Source organism: Sabethes cyaneus, chromosome 3 (assembly GCF_943734655.1).
Source record: "Sabethes cyaneus chromosome 3, idSabCyanKW18_F2, whole genome shotgun sequence".
NCBI classification, from domain to species: Eukaryota; Metazoa; Arthropoda; class Insecta; order Diptera; family Culicidae; genus Sabethes; species Sabethes cyaneus.
Genome location: NC_071355.1, coordinates 223,769,682 through 223,793,931, shown reverse-complemented (window position 1 = coordinate 223,793,931; position 24,250 = coordinate 223,769,682). Strand labels below are relative to the sequence as shown.

General features: G+C 39.0%; 1 protein-coding gene across 1 annotated transcript in view; it reads right to left on the bottom strand.

Moving 5' to 3' along the window:
* Nucleotides 1-16,325, bottom strand: part of LOC128742273 (bone morphogenetic protein receptor type-1B) — a 46,925-nt gene extending 30,600 nt beyond the window's left edge. The window contains exon 1 of the mRNA XM_053838579.1: nucleotides 15,215-16,325. Coding sequence (XP_053694554.1) covers nucleotides 15,215-15,248 — 34 coding nt within the window. The 5' untranslated portion in view covers nucleotides 15,249-16,325. The remainder of the gene's footprint in view (nucleotides 1-15,214) is intronic.
* Nucleotides 16,326-24,250: the final 7,925 nt, after the last annotated feature.

Here is a 24,250-nt window from a genome sequence, read left to right as displayed (position 1 = left end):
CTTGCCATCCCAAGCCCCTACCTAGCGCCTCCACGCGACCATACCTAGAAATACTTCAATTTGTATAATTGAGTAGCCAAGCTAGGAGGTGCGGGGTCGTGCGGTTTGCAGTTCCTAACCTTACAACTGTAGTTTTAGGCAACTATTAAACCACACGACTTTATTTTCAAGTGTGATTTAAACTAATATTTTTGGCAAACTAATCTATTTTCAGAGAGCGAAGTAAGGCGCTAGATCCTTGACCAATTGCAGCCTGGCTTCTGGTCTAAATGCTATTAGTTCATCCCTGAGGGTTCGGAGTAGCACTTAACCTTTATTAGCAAAGATACTGCCAACGACTGTAAATAAATCATTAGCTATGTATATGGGAAGCGTTTGATACGGGAGGTCCACGCTTTCTTCCTTCCCCTTGATTTCAAGGAGTCTAAAAAAGGATTTCAGTATATATGAAAATGACAGAAAAAGCAAATCCTTTTTTTATAGGAGACGAGACCACTGCACTCAGCATTTACATCTATTGTGTATCTCCTTAATTAATGTGCACTGTTTGACATAAAGCCAAAGCCTGGTTGCTAATTCCGTTATCGAAATTCGACCTTCTGTTTTTATACGACAGACTTCGCAACCAGCTGTTAGAATACAGGACAGTGCGGGGTCAGTGCTACGATCCTATTGACTCTAACAGCCTCTCCCAGCCGAGATTCGAACATACGACGACTGGCTTATTAGACCAGCGTCTTACCTCGAGGCCAATTGGGAGGCTGTTTGACATACCACCAGTAATTTGATGGCTGTCAGTATTCAGTATGCACAGTTATCCCAATCAAGCACAGCACTTCTTATGATATTGATTACCGTATTGGGACTTTCAGTCCAAATATCCAAAGGCTCCAATGCTCCTTTACTAGGGACTAATCTGCGTTCCCTTAACGCACCACACTCGCACAGTAAATGTACTGACGTTTCAGTGTCGTATCCGCAGAAGCGGCAGTGGCACGGCCTTCAGCACAAACGTCTTTTAAGAACTTAATCCTTGCTTATCGACAGGCTTCGCAGCCGGTTGTTAGAGTATAGGACAATTACACAGCTAGTGCAACGATCCTACTGACTCTATCTAGCAGCCGAGATTCGAAAATTCGAGAGTATGTTGAATAAAAATTGAAAGGAAACAGAACAGCTGTGAGCCAAAGTATGAAGTAATAAACTGCATCAAGAGAAAACTAAGACAGAGTGAGTAAACTCAAAATTAAGGCCAAATTCAACAACATTCTTATATGCTCCAGATAACATTAGTAAGAATACAACCAATTTTTATTTCAATTTGAATTTGAAACATTTAAATGTGTTCGAATTGAAAAAAAAAACAAAAATCAATGTCATGATAGTATAATTCAATGATAATATTAATTTTTGTTTTTTATATATCTGGAACAAAGTTATGACATAATACATACAATAAAAAGTGAGTCAAAATAAAACTAGTTCAAAACGCAATTTTGCATAGGTTTTCTCTCAATAAGCATTGTTTTAATTATTCTAAATACAAAAAAGCATAGGTCTAATTTAAAAAAAAACTAAGACAGCCGAAACAGAATAAAGAAAAATTTTGGTTTAGTTATATAACAGAGAATTGAACCAAAACATTTACAATGCAAGAGCAAAAGAACTAAGCAGAAAAAACATTAGAGAAAAATGACAAAAAGTAAATATAAGTCTTAATAGTGCTGCAATAAAAATCTTAACCTGCATTAGAATCTAGTTAAAACTGAGTTTAAATCGAAACAATACTAAAGCGCTCGTTCATTTCTGGGTCCCGTCGCACAGTGGTCCAAAAGGGTGAAAAGTGGAACTTTTTTCCTAGTGTCTTTTGCTTTCATTTTATCATTTATAATCCTCAGCGCTTTTGTTCGCATGAATATCCCCCTTAATCTAAAAGTGTCAAAAGTTAGTCATCGCTTACTATGATAAAATTAAAAAAATAACTTTTTTGTGTTAGGAAATACAGACATAGTTTCTTTGGCATAGTTGTAAATCATATAAAACAAGCAAATTTGCTGAAGAAATAAAATTTCTATCTTTATCGAGTACTGAACTATAGAGCATATTCTTTGAAACATGTTGAAAAATTAGTTTTTCATACTTAGCTTAGTTTAGTTGCATTTTACAATAAATCATTGTTCTAGACAATTATCGAAGCACTCAAAACACACGTTTTTGCAGAATACCGCAAATTTCTTTTACTTGCTTGCCTCAAATTTGACTTTTACTTGCTAAGTTATTGCATATTCAAGCTTTAAATTCCCACAGCTTCACGAGCCTATGGGGTAAAATGGGGCAAACGGATTTATGCAATCAGCTTAGGTCGAGTACTACAAACTTGTAAAGGTGTAAAGGTGCCCAACCACCCAAAAGAGAATACGGCAAGCATACGTTTTATGTGGGGGATATTCATACGAATAAAAGTTCTGAAAACTATAAATCATAAAATAAAAGCAAAACATACTAGGAAAAAAGTTCCACTTTTCACCCTTTTGGACCACTGCGCGTTGACGTTGGCTTACAGGTCATCTAGAACCCGCACGATTGATCCCGTTTCATCAGTTGCTCCGGTCTCAATTCACAAACCGCATATTGAATACAGAAGTGGCTGTATTTGCGTAAGAGTCCAGGTTGCGTTGATCCAGAGTGATTCGGGATCTCGGCATTGGAACCCACGGGAGTATGTCGCGGCTGTTTTTGTGTGCCGCTCGGGTACGGATAGTCAGTAGAATACGTTCTCGCAGTATTACTAGCTGATCACCGATCATGATCATCCCGAATGAATGAGATTGGGGTGAGGTAGCGAGAATTCATGGATATCACATTAGGGTAGCAATAGCCTAAGGAGAATTTGAATACATACTCCAAGGTAAGTCACTAGATCATGCTCACGTTTATACTAATATATACACAGTTCATAGAATACTGTATCTGTAAGAGTTGTTTTTTCTCTCACAGTAGCTCTAACGAGGGTAGACCTAGATAAGTAAAAAACTGTTTTTATTCAGTTCCAGATTTTGGAAGAAGTCACATATTTTATTATGATAGCAACAGTAATGGAACACACAAAGTACCTTGAACTTTTACAAAGGTGAAGATCTGAAGATTGAAGACCACATTAACAATTAATTATTTGATAGAATACCGATACAGCAAATCTAATACTTAACCATTGTACTTTTTATGCGGTCTTCCTGCACGCAGACAGCATTACTCCGAGCAATGCATAGTAATTGACAAGAAATTCTTGGGACATATGGAAAGATCGTTCGTTCAGGTTCGGGCATCGGACATAAGCGATGTCCAAGAAAATCGATTTTTTTTCAGGAGTTAATCGTAACCATCTTTTGCCAAAATGCTAAGAAAGGACGCATGAACACGGCTCCCAGAGACTACTGACTTTTGGACTTTCCACACTTCAAAACGAGCTTGTGAAAAAGAGGAGTTAAATGATGGTGTTATATTACTTTAAACGAGCCAGAATAATCATCTCTTTTTAATCATTATTTCAAACTCTACACAGCAAAGAACGCATCACAATTCAAATACACACATACGATCCACGGTCCTTAGGCCCTTTCCGTGTTATTCTGTGCCCATTCGATACTGCTTTGTTGAGCTACGAATCTCATATGTGCATGCATTAAATTGGAAGGAATTTATTTAAGCCTAATCTCTTCTACCCCATTTCCAAACTCGCGGCTGACTGTCGCTGCTCAAAGTAGGTATAATATTTCTGGTGTCGGTTGGTTGTTGTCGTCTACGCTATGCCTAATTTAACAGGAAATTATTTTCTTCATTTACTTTTTTCCCGCGGATGTCACCTTCTTCCCACCAACCAGTTGTGTTTCGAAATCCCATTGCACTGGAAAAGCCGGCTGTACGATTTTAAAATTTTAATTAATTAACTTTTTTTTCGGTCTTCCACAAGGGCGACCAATTCTCGCGCTTTTTTCCTGGAACCGTGTACGATAAAAGATATGTTGAGTACATCCGTTTGTGCATCATTATTCGTTGACTGTTTGTTTGTTGAATGGATTTTTCTTTGAGCTGGAGTACGCAAGAATACTAAAGGTACCAGTACACTGTTTGCTTTATCGTCAAATTTTCTTCCTGTCAGAATTTGGGCAAATTTTGGTATTTGACAGACATATTTGTCTTGCCCAGTACACTGTTTGTCAAATTTGATGTCAAAAATTCGATCTGAGACGTTACCCGTGTTACAAAATCAAATAAATTTTGACATATTTTGTGGGGCCAGTACACTGTTTGCAAAACAGCATGAAATTCGTGAGATTATCAAATACATTCGGCCCGAAAATGTTTGCGCCAGCAGATTTCTGTGCAGATCAAACAGAGCAAATACGCAAAAAAAAGTACGCTCGCAAAGTGAGGCAGTTCATTTAACAGGAAGCTGAAAGCCATTTTAATTTTTTTAAACACGTTTTAATACAGGCATTATTATTAATTCAAAATAATTAATACAAATTACTGCGGTATGAAAAAATTCAATTTATATACACTGAAGTCGCTTTTTACGAGATTTTTTACGCGACTATTTTCACGCGGTTTTCGGAATTTACGCGGTTTTCAGAATTTACGCGGTTTTCGGAATTTACGCGGTTTTGATTTACGCGGGACGTATCCTTCGCGTAAAAAGCGACTTGAGTGTAAATTCAATTTCTACATTTAGTGATGTCCGATAATTTCTCGATTAATCGATTACAGCATGGAATAATCGAATAATTTGTAATCGAATACTGCCGACACGAGTAACCCGCATAATCAAAAACTATTGGCAAAACGGTAGGTATTATAAATGTACTATATGACTAATAGTGATTGTTCGTCATATAGTTTCATATTATTTGCTACCATTCGAAATCATGGTTGTTTAACCATTGAGGTACGATATTGTATATAGTTAGTACTAAATAAATAGTAAGAACGAAATACGGACTATGTTTCCTATTGTTACCATTTGTCGTATAGTATGCTAAATGCAAAAACAGCCATTTTGTTTTACAATTTTCAAGTGAGATGTTGTGCGTCGTCAACTCCTCCGATAAACAATATTAAAAATGCAGGTAAAACATACTAAATATGATTTTATTTAATTCATATCATATAGTTTTTCTTTTCTTATTACAGATAATTTCTAAAAGACCCAGAGTATACACATCGATAGACAAAAATGTGTATACAAGAAGGGTTACTCTGGCCACGTATTCTTCTTCATGGCCTACAGCCGTCGGGGTCAGCCGTATCAGAAACTCGTCTCCACTTCACTCGGTCCTGAGTTACTCGTAGCCGACACTCATTACGGGTCGCTTCAATCTTGTCGTCAAAACATCTTTCACGTTGGAACATTATTCGTGGTTGGCGAAGTGAACATATATTGTCGCAGTGTTGTTCGGCATCTTCACAAATGTTTTGTACAATTTATGCAAAAATAAATGAATCCTAGTTCATTACAAAACAATTTTTATATCATTAAATAGAATAAACCAACGATTTCCGGTACAATCATTTAACTATGCCCGAACCATTAGTGCAATGTTACATGCACCATTAGAGACCATATAATAATCATTGTTCCTGTCATTTAATGTGAATCGTTTTTTTTTCCGAAATACCATAATAATACTATATATGTAGCAGTTTTAGTACAATTTCTTCGACTGTATGTCCACCATACCAAGTATGGTATCGCGAAAAATTTGTTCGCGAAAATCAGCATTTTTGTATGGTAACCAAACCTAACGACTAGTTCGTACAATGGTTATTTCTCAGTTTACCATTTGGCACATCGTCAAAACCATTGCTGGGTATAGTCTGCATATGGTTATATGATTATACAGCAAATGGTTAGAAAACTATACGGAAAATCATTGGCGTATGGTATTTGACTATGCGGGAATTCATTAAGCGAATAGTTTAAATAAGATTAAAAAAATGAGAATAATCCCCATTAATCGTTCATAATCGAAAGATTAGTCGAATAATTTAACGAAATATTCGAATATTTATAGTCGAATACTACTAGCTAGTGTTCGACATCGGAACGAAAATTGAAGTCCGGGTTCCGGTCCGGTCCGGTTAAAAGGCGGCACGAACTTTGTTATTCCGACTATAAAGACTAATGATCCGGTCCGATTTGGCTCTGTTCAGGTTCCGGAACCGGAACAGAGCCAAATCGGACCGGAATAAAGTCGGAATAAGAAAATTCGTGCCGATTTTTACCGGACCGGAACCCGGACCTCAATTTTCGTTCCGATGTCGAACACTACTACTAGCACGAATACTGAACTAATCGACCAGTGCCTACTCGATCGATTAATCGGCAATCGAATAATTAAAAATTTCGAACATCACTAATATCAATACCAATGTCAGCCGTGTCGCTGATATTGGTATTGGAATATCAGCCGAATTGACCATTTTACGAACCATAACAACATTGCTGATATTGATTTTGCTTTACAGCTCCCAGAAATACAGATATTTGTGCATGCATAAATTTGGGACCCTACCGTTTTCTCCGGAGTATTTAATTTTCTCAATCTAATCTTTTAAATAATTGCTTATTGCTATTTAATGTGGTTTTAACCAAATGGTCATTCACCAATTCTTTTAAATAACATAAATAGTTTATGGACTACTTTAAAATTCAGGAACATTAGTAGCGCCAGAAATCACAGTAACTGAAATAATTGATGGGTCCCAAATTTATGTATGCACTAATATCTGTATTTGTGGCAGCTCTGTTTTGCTTTCCCGTGGGGCATCTGCGGATTGTCAAAGTACCAGCACAGCACAGCGTGAAAAATTTTTTCGCTGCGAAATTTACCTGGCAACTCTGTCTGTAACGCTTGAGTGATTGTTTTGATCTCCGTGTTCAATCTCAAATTACATCGAAATTCAGACTCTGTTTTTCATGAATGATTGATTATTGATCTACCGAAACTTCACTTATCGCACAGTTCGTGTAGTTCAAGTGTATTTTGTGCATTTCGTGCTATTTTAAGTGAAGTGATATTTGCTATTATTCTATACACATACTTGTTTACACTCCTACGCGCATTTTTCTTGCTGCAGCGCCATCTGTGAGCAAAAGTTACAAGCTTCATCAACCTTTTTGCTCTGGAAACGCCGCCCGTGCTCTATCCCTGTAAGCTGCTAGTTTTGAATTGGATTCCCATATCGCCTCTAGTTATGCAACCCGACAACCGTAAAGTTTCTGCTGAGATGGAAAAAAACTGTTATAAATGTTGCGACCCAATCAAGAATCTCAACATAATGAAATGCCATTTGTGTGACCGCGTTGCTCACATGAAATGCTTCGGCTGGGTTCGTTCGAATTTGGATTTTTTCAACGGACAAACGAACTTACTTTGGTTTTGCAACGAATGTTTGGATTCGGTCAATCGTTTGAAGACAGAAAATACACCGGATAGCAGTGTTGCTGTTATTTCATCCGTTGCAGAATCAATTAACAGCTGCATCAATGATGTTAAAAAAGAGCTTGGTCAAATTACGACTTTCATTGGGTCGATTTCGAACAAGTTTTCAGAAAACTCAACGTCTGATTCTTCGACCAATACCCGTCGAAACAAACGCCCAAGGATCATCTCGCCGAGTGAAACACCAAAGCGACCAAGAATGCTTTCCGATTTGGTCAGCGGAACTAAAAATATCGAAAATTTTCCGAAATTAGTAGATACTGTCCCACAACCGGCGGAAAAATTTTGGCTTTATTTATCTCGTGTTGCTCCGCATGTGACCGACGACGAAATATCGGCCCTTGTCCAAGAGTGTGTACCAGGTGCACAACCGGTGGTTCGAAAGCTCGTTAAAAAAGACGCCGATTTGAATTCGTTTGCTTTTATTTCGTTTAAAGTTGGATTTGACCCTCAATATAAGGAAACTGCACTTGATGCAAACAACTGGCCGCAAGGCATTTACTTTCGACAATTCGAAGAAAGAAATAGCTCGAAGGATTTTTGGGGTCCAAAAGCATCAAAATTTCCACGAACCGCAGAGTCTGTCCCACCACAGTCTTCAACCACTCCCTACTTGACACCAATAAACTAATTGCTGCTGCGGATTCATCGCATACCGTTGTTGATCACACGAACTACGTACCAACTGGATCGTACCCGGGACGCACTGAATCAAGCAATTTGGAAGCCCCTAATCCGCTCATCACAGTCGTGCCACTGCAGCCAGCGCTCATCAGCCGTCCCGGTCCTGTGTATGAGTGCGGAGAAGGGGTCTTCCAGTTTGCTAGTATGGGCAAGTATTTTTCTACCAATAACAATTCGGCACCTGATATCCCCGCACCTTGCAGGCATTTAGCAACTGACCATCACCAACTCGACAGTAATGTTCCTGAATTTCGGATATTCTACCAAAATGTCCGCGGGCTTAGGACCAAAATCGATGACTTCTTCTTAGCAGCCACCGAACGCGACTACGATGTGATTGTACTAACGGAGACGTGGCTGGATGCTCAGATTCACTCTGCGCAACTATTCGGTAACGCCTATAATGTTTATCGGTGTGATCGCAGTCGCATTAACAGTACCAAGACACGCGGTGGAGGAGTTTTGATTGCTGTCTCTAGTCGGTTAACTAGCTACGTTGATCCGACACCTGTCAGTGACACAATCGAACAGCTGTGGGTGATTATAACCACGGCAACTCGCAAAGTCAGTGTTGGTGTAATGTATCTACCTCCATATCGTCGAACTGACGCCAATGCTATTAATGACCATGTGAACTCCATCGGCTCTATCATGTCTCGCTTACAGCCGAATGATTTGTCGTTGCTACTTGGCGATTACAACCAACCTGGACTGCGGTGGACTCGCCCGAACAACAATGCCCCTTCCATTGATTATCTCAATTCGTCTGTCACTGCTGCTAGTTCCGACTTGTTGGATGGCTTCAATTTGTACAATTTATCTCAAATTAACCACGTGATAAATAACAACGATCGCCTTCTTGATTTGATCCTGACAAATAACGAGACCCTATGCAAGCTGTTAGAAGCTACTGAGCCACTGGTTCCTCTCGACCCGAATCACCCAGCGCTGGAGATAACGGTGCACCAAACTTTACCCGTTCAATTCGAAGAAGCACCAGTTCAGATGTGTTTAGACTTTCGCAAAACCGATTTCGAAGCTCTGAGCAACGCTATCTCTCAAACCGACTGGCGATTTTTAGAATCTAATCCTCTTGACGACGCTATTGCCTACTTCAACGATATTGTTAACGATACACTCACTCATTGCACTCCTCCCCGTCGACAGTCATGTAAACCACCATGGTCGAATTCTCGTTTACGACAACTTAAGCGACAACGGTCCCTGGCACTTCGCAAATACTGCAGACTACGTAATACTTTAATGAAGCAGAAATTCAATCATGCGAGTAATTTATATCGGAAATATAATCGTTATTTATATAAGCGATATACCAATCGAATGCAGCACAATATGAGATTAAATCCGAGGATATTCTGGTCATTCGTCAACAGTAAAAGGAAGGAGGAAGGATTGCCTAAGGATATGTTTTTGGGCGATAGACGTGGCAGCATAATGACAGAAAAATGTACCCTGTTTGCACAACACTTTCAGCATAATTTCCATGACTCCGCTGCTACAACTGCCCAAATTAATGCGGCATTATGTAACACTCCTAGAGACGTCTTGGACTTCAATATGTCAGCAATCACCGAAAGTCACGTCGAAGCTGCCATTAACAAACTGAAATGTTCATTTACCGCTGGTCCTGATGGAATCCCAGCATGCGTTTTGAAAAAATGTGTCGATAGTTTTAAACGCCCGTTGTGCCTGCTATTTAACTTGTCGCTTCAACAATGTCTGTTCCCTAATTTATGGAAACTTTCAGTAATGTTCCCTGTGCATAAAAAAGGTGACAAAAGAGATGTAAAAAATTATAGAGGTATAACATCTCTATGCGCATGTTCTAAAGTGTTTGAAATAATCATACATGATGCCCTATTTACAAGCTGTAAACACTACGTCTCACTAGGCCAACATGGATTCTATCCCAAACGCTCGACTACTACAAATCTTATACAATTTACTGCAACATGCTTACAAACCATGAGCCTAGGTGCCCAGATTGATGCGGTTTATACGGATTTGAAAGCTGCTTTCGATCGGGTTGACCATAGCATATTACTGGCCAAATTGGAGAAACTTGGTGTTAATTCTGCGCTTGTGCGATGGTTTCGATCCTACCTGTTAAATCGAATGCTATGTGTTAGGATTGGTAATCAACAATCTGAATGTTTTACGAATCTTTCCGGTATTCCGCAGGGCAGCAATCTAGGACCGCTGCTCTTCATGCTGTTTATTAACGATATATCGGCCTTGCTTCCAGACGATTACCACTTGCTATTTGCAGATGATATCAAACTGTTTAGGATCGTCAGGAGTACCGCAGACTGTCTAGAACTCCAGAGTTTAGTAGACATTTTCATGCAGTGGTGTTCCAGAAATCTACTTACTGTTAGTATCGAGAAGTGCTGTGTTATTTCATTTCACCGGAAATCCAGCCCAGTGATATTTAATTACACAATGTGTTGTCAGGCAGTTGCTAGAGTAAACCGGTTCGTGATTTGGGTGTAACCTTGGATACCCCGCTTACATTTGGCCCACACTACAATGAAATAATCGCTAAGGCGAATCGGCAGCTTGGATTTATGTTTAAGATAGCTGAGGAATTTCGGGATCCCGTGTGCCTTCGATCGCTTTATTGTTGCCTTGTGCGATCTCTTCTTGAGACCAACTCGGTCGTTTGGTGTCCTTTCAATGCTAATTGGATTTCGAGAATAGAAGCCGTGCAGCGGAAATTTGTGCGATATGCTCTACGTTTCCTCCCATGGCGTAATCGATTCCAGCTACCAGCATACACCGAGCGCTGTCAGCTTCTTGGAATACAGACTCTGGAACGTAGACGATTCGAAGCGCAAGCTGTGTTTGTGGCAAAAGTTCTGTCCGGCGAAATTGATGCGCCGAGTATTCTGCAGCAGCTAAACTTGTACGCACCGGAAAGACCGTTGAGGCCCAGGAATCTTTTGTTTTTACCCCATCGAAGTGCATCGTACGGACAACATGATCCTATCCGATATATGTCGGCAAGTTTCAACGCAGTTGCTGACTTATTTGATTTCAACACTACCACTTCAGCGTTTAAGTCACGGCTTCGTAGATAGCTGTGCTCTTTGTGTTTGTGTATTGTTCGTTTTTATCATTAAGACAACCACTTTGTTAGATGATATTTTTTTTTCAAACAAATAAACAAATAAACAAATAAACGATGCACTGTATTAGTCGCACATTAGCAATCCTGATACCGTCCGTTATTATGGCAGATGGTGTAAAAAGCTGGATAGCGCATCACTGTGCGATTACAGCGCACTACTTGCGACACACAAAACCAGAATAAAATTGAATGTCACACAGCTATCCACCTATTCGCGTGCGTAATGACGGCTAGTGGATACAACTTTCGGAAAACGTTAGCATGCTTTTGGCTTTGTTCACGTTAAGTTAATATTTCCAGCCTTAATTGTCGTTGTAGAACTTTCAAGCATACGTGAGCGGAGTTCCCAAAAGCAAATAAACATTGTCGAAAAATGTACCCACTAGCCGCCATTAAGCGCGCGAAAAGGTGGATATGCATACAATTATTGTTCATATTTTCTAGTAAATTATCCATGTTAACAGAAACAGAATGTAGCCTTTCGATCCTGAAATGAACGTTTACATGCTGAATATTTACTAGAATAATGTTTCACATATGTAGTATTATATACGTGGTAGTGCCTAATTTTAGAGGGTATTTAAGGTGAAATTAGTCGTCATCGATTCTGCCAATTTCAAAAGCAGTTTTTTTGTTTGAAACAAAAATTCTGTTAATGAAAATATATTCGCTGTGTTCAGATTGGCAAGAAGAAGGCAGTATTTATATTTTTACAACCAGACCCCAGCTATTGGGTCTAAAAACTGCTTTCGAAATTAGGCTGTCCGACGAAAAGTTAATGACTGCTATTTTCCCGTTAAACAAATCATGTTCGAAAAACAGGTCTATTAAGTGATCTCCTCATTATTTATAATCTTTTTAACTTTTTACTATTGATTTAATAATGTCCTGATTTATTCCAGTGTCATTTCCTTTGCAAAACTCCCTTTCTGCACGATTTTTCCTGTACCAAATTCGATTTTGACAGCAGTTCAAATAATAAACATTGTGAGCTTTTTTGATAAGTTTCAAGCAAACAAACCGGCGAACAGCGCAAAATGTTACGAAAACAAATTTAATTTGATTGGCATATTACACTGTTTTACAAACCGCCAAATGTTATTGGAAAAGCTCGGCGACATTTTGAAAAATAAAATTTGTTCGAATATTTGGTTGGGTCAGTACACGGGTTTTCAAATTTATTTGATGAAATAGATCAAATATTGGATGATTCAGCAAAGAGTGTACTGGTACCTTAAGTCTTGAAGTGCAAAAAGGTCTACTTGACACATTATTTTCATTTAACATTCACTGATTTAATTTCAGCTAGCATTTAAACGAGGTTTTTCTCGATAAAGTATCAAACTATGAAACGGTACTCAACTTTACTCCACATTGTAACAAGTTCAGGCCACATTACTGTGCCTGAACCAATCTTTAGCCACGTTTTCCCTCGTCCCTTTCCCACGCACCACTAAAAAATGCACATGTTCACCGCTCTCGAAGTGCAACGTTTCGAACAGTGCTACAAATGAATGCATTCACAGCTTTCGTTTGATCGTTCAGTTTTTGTTTTGTTTCCCATTGCCAACCTAAAATTCCGAAGAAAACCGTTCTCGCTTTCTTGGATTCAATTGGTGGGAAGTGTTGCCGACCCTACTTGCTTGATATAGTCTTGTACGGTACATCGAGAATTATTCTGATTTAACCTATGTGCATCGCAGTGAGCATTGACTACAACCCTGCTGCTGTGCACTTCTGCTGTGCGAAAACAAAAGTTAAACCTGAAGCCGAACATCGAACCGTTTCTCTTTCTTCCATGCACACTTGGTGTCCGAAGGTATTTATTTCAAACCGAGCGAATTCTTCCGAGTTTCCTTTTGTAGGGTGTACAATGCGGAAAGTCGTCACAAAATGCATTTAAAAATTACTTTTTGCATCTTCTTCGTCCCTTCGTCCGTGGCTAGGCTGTGGCGACTGACAGTTTCCTTTTATGCTCGGTGTTTCTGTGCATCGAATGTGATCCTTTCGACTTTTGTTCCACATTTGAATGCACACACAACATGAGCATGAAAGTGAGCAGCTCCTCTGCTTCTCTTGGCCATAGCCAACGACGAGGTTTTTGGAAGGCGGATTACAATGTATCATAAATTACGCAGCACAGAATTCGGTCCGACTTTTGTGTCAGTCGGTTGTCCGGGTGTTGAATTTCATAAACGTTTTCGATTACGATCCCCAGAGCATATAACTCTGGAACAAAGATTGACATTTTTCAAAAAAAAAAAAAAAATGAGAAAAACAACCTCAGAAAGAGACTGGATGAATCTAGGATCTGTGTCTAGCTTAAAGACGAGTCAAGCCTGTATTTTGAACGGACAGATTTATGCCTGATCATATACAGGTTTACAATACGAGAAGAATCGTAAAGTTTTATGCTTCTCCTTCTTTATTTCACGATTCGTTTTCGTCGTGGTTCATCCATCGGTTCTGTGTTTTGAATAGCTTTCAGAAACAACTGGAGTGTCCGATTTCTATAGGCTGATAGAGGTTTCGAATCTTAGATCTTTTCATAGACTTTGGTTTTTATTTTCACGGCCAGGCACATGTAATGCTATCTGGGATACATTTGAAATTCAAATCAGTTTACACGATGATCGTCGTTGTCCGTCTTCGAATCTCTGGAGCAACCAGGAACTAGTAATGAGGACAAAGCATTAGTTTTATACGCGTTAGGGCTAGCAAACAAAATTATTCTAAACTTGAAACCGCCTCTTCACACAATAAAACTTAACTTTACCGCGAGAAGCGGATAAATTACTCGAAAAAACCGAAGGAACCAGTTTCGGCTATCGAAGCAACGAAAAGGAACGATGAAATCTTATCGCGCCCACCGTTGTTGACGGCTGGACGGGGTGTTGTTGCTCGCTGATAAGTAACGGGTTTGAAGGATGAGTTTAACGAACTCGAACTCGCATCGCACGTACATCAACGCGGTGCGGTGTTCACAGTTTTTGGATAGTTACCTCCTGCCTCTCGATTTTGTATGCCAAGCATAGCATTCTCATTGGAACTAAATCGAATTTAGAATCCAAATTTTATGTTATTGAAAAGGCTACTAAAGAAAGAAAGTATATTTTTAAGATATCGTCCGCATATCTTCACTTGATAGAATAATGTGATAAATGTGATATTGCGATTTGTAAAACATGTTAGTCTGCAAATGAAATTATTTCATGTATATTGCAGCAGTTTTTCAATATACATTGGTAAATTAGCTAAAATATTGTAAATTTGGGAAAAGTTAAAGCATGGAATGGTATTTTCGGCAGCCTTTTAAGACATCAAGTTGGTCCATATCTAAAGAAAGTGAAGGTTTTCTTAAGTATTCACTTACGAAGAGAGTAGTCGTTCAGTTAATTGAAAACAAGGTAAAATTAAAAAGTTGAAATCTTTAAAAAAATGTCATTTTACTGTCACATATTTGTATTTGTTTTCACAAAGCTATAAATCAGAACGGATGTTCTATGTTTTGACTATATATAACAAATATAACGTAGACCCATACTTTGCTAGATTAAAATCTGCCAGTCGGATTTCCGTGTCAGTTCTTAGTTGTCTGTGTATCAAAAGTCGGCGACAACTATTTGTGCAGTTAAAAGCAAAACATTCAAACAAAAACTGACCTCGACGAGCGAATCCGGAAAACAAAAATCGCAACCGCCTACTATAGGTCGTAAAAATATTATCATATAAAAATACTAATTCTTAGCCCAGGCCCAGGCAGTCCGAAGGCTTCGTACAGCCTTCTGTTTTTTTGGCCAGTAAACCCAACTGATGGAAACGTAGAGAACGGGAAAAATCAGGAGAAAAATATATATTTTTCTAATTTATTATTTACCATTTGCCTTCTTTCTTCTCGATTTCGGCGCCATGTCTGGATCTGCCCCGAGCGTCTCGGTGTTCGTGTTTCTCCTTGCCTTTTACCAGGCAGACGACGAGCAGCACTGTTGTTGGGCTGGCGAGCTTCTCAAACGTCGAAAGACCTGGCTGCGAACTTGAACCAGCGCAGTGCGGCGAAAGGTAAGAATCGTTCTACCTTGCTACACGTCCCGAGGCCTTTCGCAGGCAAGATCGTCCCGATGCGATCTTAGCCGTCTCGCTCGTTTTGCCCCGTGCCTGCTGCGGAGGCTGCCGTTTCTTTTGTTTTGGTAGAATTTGCCTTCCAGTCTCTCCAGTCAGCGTCGCCGAGAGTTCAGCGTTCCGATAAATAATAGCCCCCGCCGAGGCAAGGTGCTCCGGACGTCCGATGGATTGTGTTACTCGCTGCCTTAAAACCGCGAGCTGTCAAATCATCAATTATGGCACGCCCGGTTTGTCGGCTGTTTCGCCGTATTTTTATTGTCTCTTTTACGAGATCTAATCAAGAGATCGAAACCTGTTGCTTTGAATTGCGTACGTCAAAACATGCTACGTAAAAGTTAGAGCTCCAATTGGACCTAATCGAGGTACACTAATTACTAGGCGATTAGTTTACGCAAGCAGGTTTGCTACACGCACCAAGCATCACTCAATTTATTATTCATTCCCTTTAGCTAGTGACACTTTCAACATGTACTAAAACACTTTATTCAATCAACAGCTCGACATGTACTTTAATCAATTTCCACATAAATTTCCTTGTACGCCCATTTCCGCTTTCCGGTACATATTTCACTGATTCTTCATTTCTCTCCGATAGCAAACACTAAACGAACCGTGATGTAATCCTTGCTGTTAAAAGAGGAAAAATGGTTTTCCTCGGTTGCACCACTGAATAATCTCATTAAACTACAAAGTATTTTCCACGATTTGCTTTCCCCTCACGATAAGAACTATCATATCAAGTTCCACCAAACGTATTCAAACATCAACAAACTGATGGATTCCTCTTGGATATGAAAATTTCTATGAAAACGCTGGCTAAGTGCGATAGCTGAACGAATTCACGGAGCAACATAAAAACCACGTCACAGTACTTCAACGATTCAGCCGAAACTGTTCGTACGACATCGCATGCTGAGAGAATAACCTTCGGACATCTTCGCTTGCAGTTTACTACCCACTGCCGGAGAGAATTGAGAGAACAACATCCAATCAGTGACCGTCGTAGTCGTAATCCCAAACACAAATCACTTCTCTCTCAATATAACGGCTCTCTGTTTTCCTTTTATTATTCCACCGAACGCTTTATTTCGTTCTCTTTCTCTCTCGCCGTCTAGCAACAACACCCCCGGAGCTCGGAGCACTGGGACCGGACACATCAGCCTCATCTATCGCGAATGGAGTTTACTAAGAAAGCAACATACATCGCTATGATCATGCTCATTTCCCGGTATAAACACAGCAACTTTTTCTTTCCTAAATTATTCTCCTACGAGGATATCTTATAAATAATAACCATCATCGGATTGCGTTCCTCTTTCTACGGCCGGCAAAAGATTTGCAGCGGGCTCGACGCATTTCGTGTAGTAAAACATAAACATTCGGTTAGTTGTTTCAGCCGTACTTACAAGGCAGGCAAGCTCATTCTCGCGTTTTATATATATGTAGGGCGATGCATAGTTCGTCGTTTATTACCATTTTTATGGGAACGCTGCCAAGCAATGCGTTTATGATCTGAAACTATGAAAATTGAACGAAGGAAACCAATCGCGATACACCTCTGCCTAACTGGCAATCTGATGTCTACCTCTAACAGTTTCTTATTATGCCGTACTACCCATGATAACAATAATGATAGCAAAAAATACTCATGTGCACTTGCAGACGGATGAAAGGATTTTAATATTTACACTTATACGAATTTTGAGTGAAACAACACATTTTCGTTGAGTCACTAAATACAAAATACTTTTACTTTTACTGAAGATAGCATTTCTTTAAAATGACTTCGGGCCGAAGGGTCGAGAATAAAAAATTTAATAAAAGTATCCATGAGATAGAACTTAGTTTTTTTTTCAACTTTGACTTTGTGTTGACGGATTTTAAGCGGTTCTACTCATTGTGATGTGGCGAAAAGTTGTACATTGAGCACAATAAATGAGAACATAACATGGCTGCTTCCATCCATTCTTAAAGAAAAGCGCGGCATCATAGATTACAATAGAATGAAAAGTGGTGGACCCAGGTTACTTCCTTGAGGAACCCCGAACATATCGGAAAACTGATTGGATGTACAGTGTGACACATATGTATTCGTACAAAAATAAAGTCATATTTTTGTAAATAAAGGCTGAATTTCGAATTTTACTTTTAGAAGTTGTTTACCCAAAGGTACAGAGCGCAACAAACATTAATTACTCTATTGAATCGCCTTCTGCCTGGATAACACGCTTCAACCGCTTTTTAAAGTCGTTACACGCGGCACACACTACTTCCATCGGAATATCATCCCATATCTTGTTGATAGCTAACTTAAATTCATCCAAATTATGATATTTATAATCCTTGAGCTGCTGCTGCATGAGCTTTGAGGCCATTCCTTTTTCGATATGAAATCCGTCGGCTTTGAACCACGTCAAGATTTGCAGTGTGGGTTGGAGTTCCATCATGTTGAAAGCCGTAATCTTCTTTACCATACATTTCCAGAACGTAAGGTATCAAATTTTGTTCTAATACCATTTCCAGATAGTATTTTGCAATAACTTTCACACCCTTGTCAATAAATAATAGAAAAAGTTTCCCTTTCTTTGAAATGCCTCCCCATGCCATGACCGTTGATGAATTTTGCTATCGTGGTACATTCCGTTTGTGCTTTGGAACGTCCATGATCGAAATCGACCACAACCGATCATTTTGAGCATGATGCGGTATTTGAAGAACAAACAACTTCTCATCAGAATAGATCACTTCTGAAACACCGTGCCACCAGAGCAGCAGTTCCTGCCGTTTTTGTTTTGGTGCTTCCGTTAATCCATGGATTTTACGTTTTTTGAATGGTTTCATATGCAGATCCATTTTCAAAATTTGACGAAGAGTTTTCCTTTTGATACTCAGCTGAACTGCCATTTTCCGTGCCGACTGGACGCAAATGCGACGAATTCGTTCTCGAACAAACTTTTTGACCTCTGCAGCTCTCACACTTCGTTTTTTCCAGTTTTTTTTTTCAACAGATCCCGCCTCGACAAATCTTTTTAGTGTATACCGTGAACGTACCATATTCTGCGCAGTTAAGACATTTTTATGATTCTTCCGCTATTATAAGTATTCTAGAGTTAAATTAATAACGGTGATAGCAGCAACGTGTAGTGCTACGGTCTATAGTATCTGGGAAAAAACATGGGAATTAAAAGTCGACCAACAATTGGGTATATATTTTGTTTTGTAAACTTATCCACGGTGCCTAATTCTGCGCACTCTCTTGCCCATGTTCCTAATTCTGCGCACCCAAAAAGTAACAATAAACACTCATACCATGTTGTTATGGTCTTTATACGCTAAAAGCACGTCAAAAATCCGGCATTAGCCATTACCATAAATAAATCCATGATTTGGTGTTCTTGTGCTGTCCATGTGGCACAGGAATATTGTTATCATTTTAAATATATTATTGTCGATAACATAAAAGGCGAGTTGATTCGGGTTTTCTGCATACTGAATATTACACTTTAGACAAATATTAAAAATTGTGTTTTCATGTAGAAACCACTTCGCCACTGCCTGACAGCACCATGGACATTAAAAAAATCAGAAAACATGGTTCCATAAATTGACGCTCGAAAGTTCGGACTCCGAGTGTGCAATGCGCAACACAGGATCCTAATCAATGCAATTTAAAGGTTCTACTTGAATTTTCATGCCTCTATACGTCAGCCATTTGGGTGAGGTATTCTTTCGCGATTTCTTCGAAGGATACATTACTGCGCAGAATCTGGAACATGATTAAAAAATCTGTGCCTAAATCTGCGCACTACTGCGTCGCATATTTCCAACGAAAGCAAGGCATGCAATCACTCTTTTTGTCTAAAACATGACTAAAACTAATTATTCTTTCTAACTATGCTGGGTAATTTGATCATTGCAAGGAATTTCGATCATAAATTTGTTAATTTTCTAGCATGACAGTTTTAGCGTTGGCGCTAACGACGTTGTTTTCTGACATATAAAATACTTTTAGTTTCAGTTTAATTTATTTCGCTATCAAATATTATGGCCCTTTTGTGAATAATGGCGTAATATTCAATAGGCATGTATGAAAAAAATAACTGAATGGTCACAGTTATGCGCAATGTTGAAAAATACATATATTAAGAAAAATGCGCAAAATTAGGAGCTGCGCAGAATTAGGAGCGGTCACGGTAGTATACAAATCCTCTTTTTATGCCGTTATGTTTGAGGTCACGAACAATAGTGCCGCATATAGCACCGTTCAACAATTTATTTATTATCAACGACCGTAACTCAAACTCTAGCACGTGCACACCGTGCACAAGACACCATACGAAAATGAAACTACGTCAAGTAAGACTTCAGTCATGATGCCACACATACATGGTCTTAATCTGATTGTATTAATTGTATATGCCGCTGCAAGCATAAAATGATTTTTGTTCGAATATATATGTGTCACATTGTACAGGAGACACTTTTAATTCGCAATGCTCTATCTAGTATCTGCTACAAGACTAGCTTTCCAGAAATATAAATTTTTGTTCGCTCCAACTATGCCACTTACAATCATCTCAGCAATAGACTAAACCCAACATTATGTTTTTGTATTGACTTATTATTGAAATCAAACGTTTAAATATTTTTTATGACAACAATCTTTACAACAGACAAAGAAAAGTAGTAGGAAAAAGTAATGAAATTAAAAGTGTAAATAGTATTATTAGGGTAGGAAAGAACGTGAAGGGAAAAGAGGGGAAAATTAGATGGTAACTCTGGACAGAAAGAGTCAGTCCTTTATGAATGGTGGAGACATGAGACCTTCGGTAGAGTCCATTCGGTTCGAGTCTGACTCGAATTATAGGCCGGTTCTTAACCACGGATCTCCAAGGTTGGTTAAAAACGACTAACTATGAACTTAATAAACGTGATTCGGTGATGATCTAGCTATGATCAAATTTTCCACTGTTTTTTTCACACCTTTGATTTTATCAATTTTTTCTTACTATTAAATATCACGTATCTACCAATACGTTTAAAACCAAGTACCTGTTAGCAGGAGGAACCGAGCGCGATCAAGCTCGCATATGTAGTAGTCTGGTAATAGACGGGGACGAGTTCGAGGTGGTGGACAAATTTGTATACCTAGGGTGGATCGGATAACAACTGCAACAGAGAAATACGCAGACGTATTCTTGCTGGAGGTCGTGCTTACTGCAGACTCCATAAGACCCTGAGGTCTGGTAAACTTCACCCCCGTACTAAATGTATCATGAATGCGCTAATAATCTGCGGGCACGAAACGTGGACTATGCTCGACGGGAACTTGAAAGCACTGGTCATATTCGAACGCCGTGTGCTTAAGATCATCTTTGGCAGGGCATGTAAGAACGTATATGGAGGAGAAGAATAGACCACGAGCTGCCGCAGTGGTGTTACAGATGCTTCTATGTCACTTTAACGGTTGTTTCCCAGAGACCGCCAAAGTGTGGAGCTTTTGGGGTATTTAGATGTCAAATAATTGCCTCGGTAGCATAACTTGAAAGCATTTTCGCGGTCTCCACTGTTTTTCGCAACAAATCAATAACTGGTTTAACTTATTTTTGGCTCTTTGGAAGTTCTAGCCATTATCGGTGTGTATGTGAGCAGTACCAATTGAGCTCAAAATACCGTTCCGCTATCCTACAGAATCTACAGACCAAGCAAAAATGTCAGACCAGTTAAAACCGTAGACAATCATCGTTATTGTTGTACCGAAAGTATAAATAATATAAATGTCAAACAAAGAATGTAGCCACTGTATTTTCGCCACAGATTTTCACCTTTTTGTGATGCGGTTTTGAACAATGCAACCAGTCTTATGGTTGCACTGAAATAGTTTTTATTCTTTTAGCATAAAATCTGATCGCCCCGTGCTGTCTCCCATGATCGCGACGCGTATTAATCGTTTTGATACGAATCGTGTTGATAGTAACAAACAAACATTTTACGAATCGTCTCGATTCACTAATCTAATAATAGATAAAAGACTTGATTGATCCTCTCAAGGGAAAGTTCGGTTCGATTTACGAAGCACTAGGGTGGAAATGTATTCGACCAAAACTAATTGAATTTTCTAAATATGCAATGAGAACCATGGTTGTCGCAGATTATCCCATGACCGCTCCAAAATCGCCTCGTTTCGCAGTCCATTTTAGCAAACATGAAATGCTAAAAGCCAGCCTACAGTCGACTGTCAATTCCTTTTGCCGAATACCTACTCTATTTCAACGCGACTGAGATGGAAGCACACACATATATTTGTCAAACATGCCCCCGCCAGACGTAATGGCATTATTTTGCGCTTACTTAGCCATTTATTATTCGTCATCTCGTTACCGACAGCCACGGGAATGGCGTGTAGACTGCGGAGTGTACACATTCGTAGTGTAGAGCGGAACAGAGATGTTGACCACGGCTCGGCTAGCGCTGCCGGCTAATGGCTGTTGATTTTGCGATGGCTGCGCAAAAATAGATTACAGATAGACGACACAAATTTTATTTGTAAATCTCACTCTCGTATTGCCAACCTATAGCCGTCTTCCGCTGTGCATTTTGAGATCCTGCACGTTAAAAATAGTTGTACTTAACATGCGAAAGTATACTTGATGCGATGTCTAGGTGACTACTACCTATCGTCATGAGCCGAGTTCTGAAAAACCATGTTTTATCTCAAGTGAATTTGACTTCGCTTTAGAGTTTGAATTACGCGACAGAACAGTACCGAACAGTTTGGCTTAAAATTAGAATGTTGTCTTCTATGCCGTGATGTCTATTTTGACTGACAACCAGACGTAAAAAGAAAGTGTGTCTGTCGTCTGACACAAATTATTCTTAAGATTTACTGCCGAATATACAATGTTTAGTCTGCGATTCAAGAAAATATTATAATCTAAATTTATCCGAAGGGTTGCACTTTCTAGCGAAAACGTGATTTCCTAGCAATTGCAAAACTTTAGGTACTGTTTGCGGTCTCCATAGTTGTTGTGGGTAGAATGCTGCCAGAGAATTCTAACAGCTGTAATTACGGCTGAAATTGCAACAGCTCGAAACTATTTTTGCGGTTGATACAATAATTTGAGAAATAACAAGCTTTGCGGTACTTAAATGCACTTAGTCTGATGATGGTTGCATCATTCTGAAACAATTCAATGCCATTACTTTCTCCGAACTAATTAGCTGTAGGAAATCAACACAAATACAGTCTCATTCACATGCTTAGTGATCTTGTTCAGGTACTGAATGATTAGTTTGACTCGTATTGGAAAGAACATGAACTAGTGTCTTCTGCGAAATTTTATAAGGTGTCCTACCTGCTAATTCCGATGGCAACTGGAAAAGCTTTAAAATATTCTATCGTCTTTGATGTTGTAATTTTTTCAAAAATATAAATCTAAGTAGTGAAAGATTTTGTTCACATAAACTTTTCAAATATTGAATGAATTCTTGTTTATTTTCCGTGAAAATCGGCATGCTACTCAGGCAAAGGTAAAGGTACACGGCGCCATCCTAAAGCTGATGCTTCCTCATGCAATAAAAGGCGTAATAGAAAGACGCCTCAGAAAACCTCGCAGGCGCCGGCTGGAATTGAACTCAGAACAGCTAAAGTGAGAGGTGATCTTGCACCAATTCCACAGTTATGTCGCGACACCAATAGAACACAATTCAGATTAGTCCTTTTGGGAGAAGATTTTACGGCCTTCAAAAAAGGAATTATTTCAGACTTCAGTGAGACTAAATACGTGCTACTTTCGTACGAGGTGCGTGAAAGTAAAAAACTGGAAGACTAAAATGAATGATTACAAATGCTCAATGACTGTCCTGCTACTGGATGGATTATGACCATCAATCAATGCATTGGTGGATAGATAAAATGTACATCAATTTTGTGACATAATGATTACAGTCATTTTTCAATGATAAACTTCAATCAATCACGTGCAAAATTTGAGTACAAAACAATGATGATTCAGTCGCACTGGGTAGATGAGTGAAACCAACTCTGGTTGTAATGATTAACATTGGGGTGTAAACAAATAAATTTTATAAAAGACTACCGCTTTTCTGGAACTATCTATGTACAGATCAGGACACTATAACTATAACGGTAACGTTATTTTAATAAGAGGGGCAAATGCAAAATTTAGCATAAAGGAAGAGTAATGAGAGCCTTGTGACTAGACTTGTACTCGACATCGAATGGATTTGATTCTATTCGGATTCGAATCTACGATCATTCGATTAGCAACCTGCTCCCGCAATTACTTTTAGAAACTACTGAATATAAATTAAAGATAGGCCATGTTCCTTCCGTCAAATAACTTTCGCCTTTTAGAAAACTATAAATTTAAAGTTATTTAAAACGTTGAGATACTTAAAACGTTGGGTTATGTGCTGCCACAGGCTGCTTAGTGAACATTAGAAGGAGCTACAGAAACGGAAATAACATACTTCGGACGAAAACACAAAGCTTTCGCAATCCTACATCAATTACTCGGCGATATTGGGACAGCATGTTTTAATTTTTCAATTGAATCTATGCTATTCTACTTCATGAAATATAACAACAAATGATCAATATAATCAATATAAGATAACATTTATTTTGAAAAATATCTATGATATCAACAAAGCATCATTTCAGAAAATCCACTAATCGAACCCACTCGGTCCAAAAGAAAACTGTCTCGAATCATGCCAGCAGAGGACTGGCAAGCTGGCGAATTCGCGTCTAGGCAATTTTTCAATT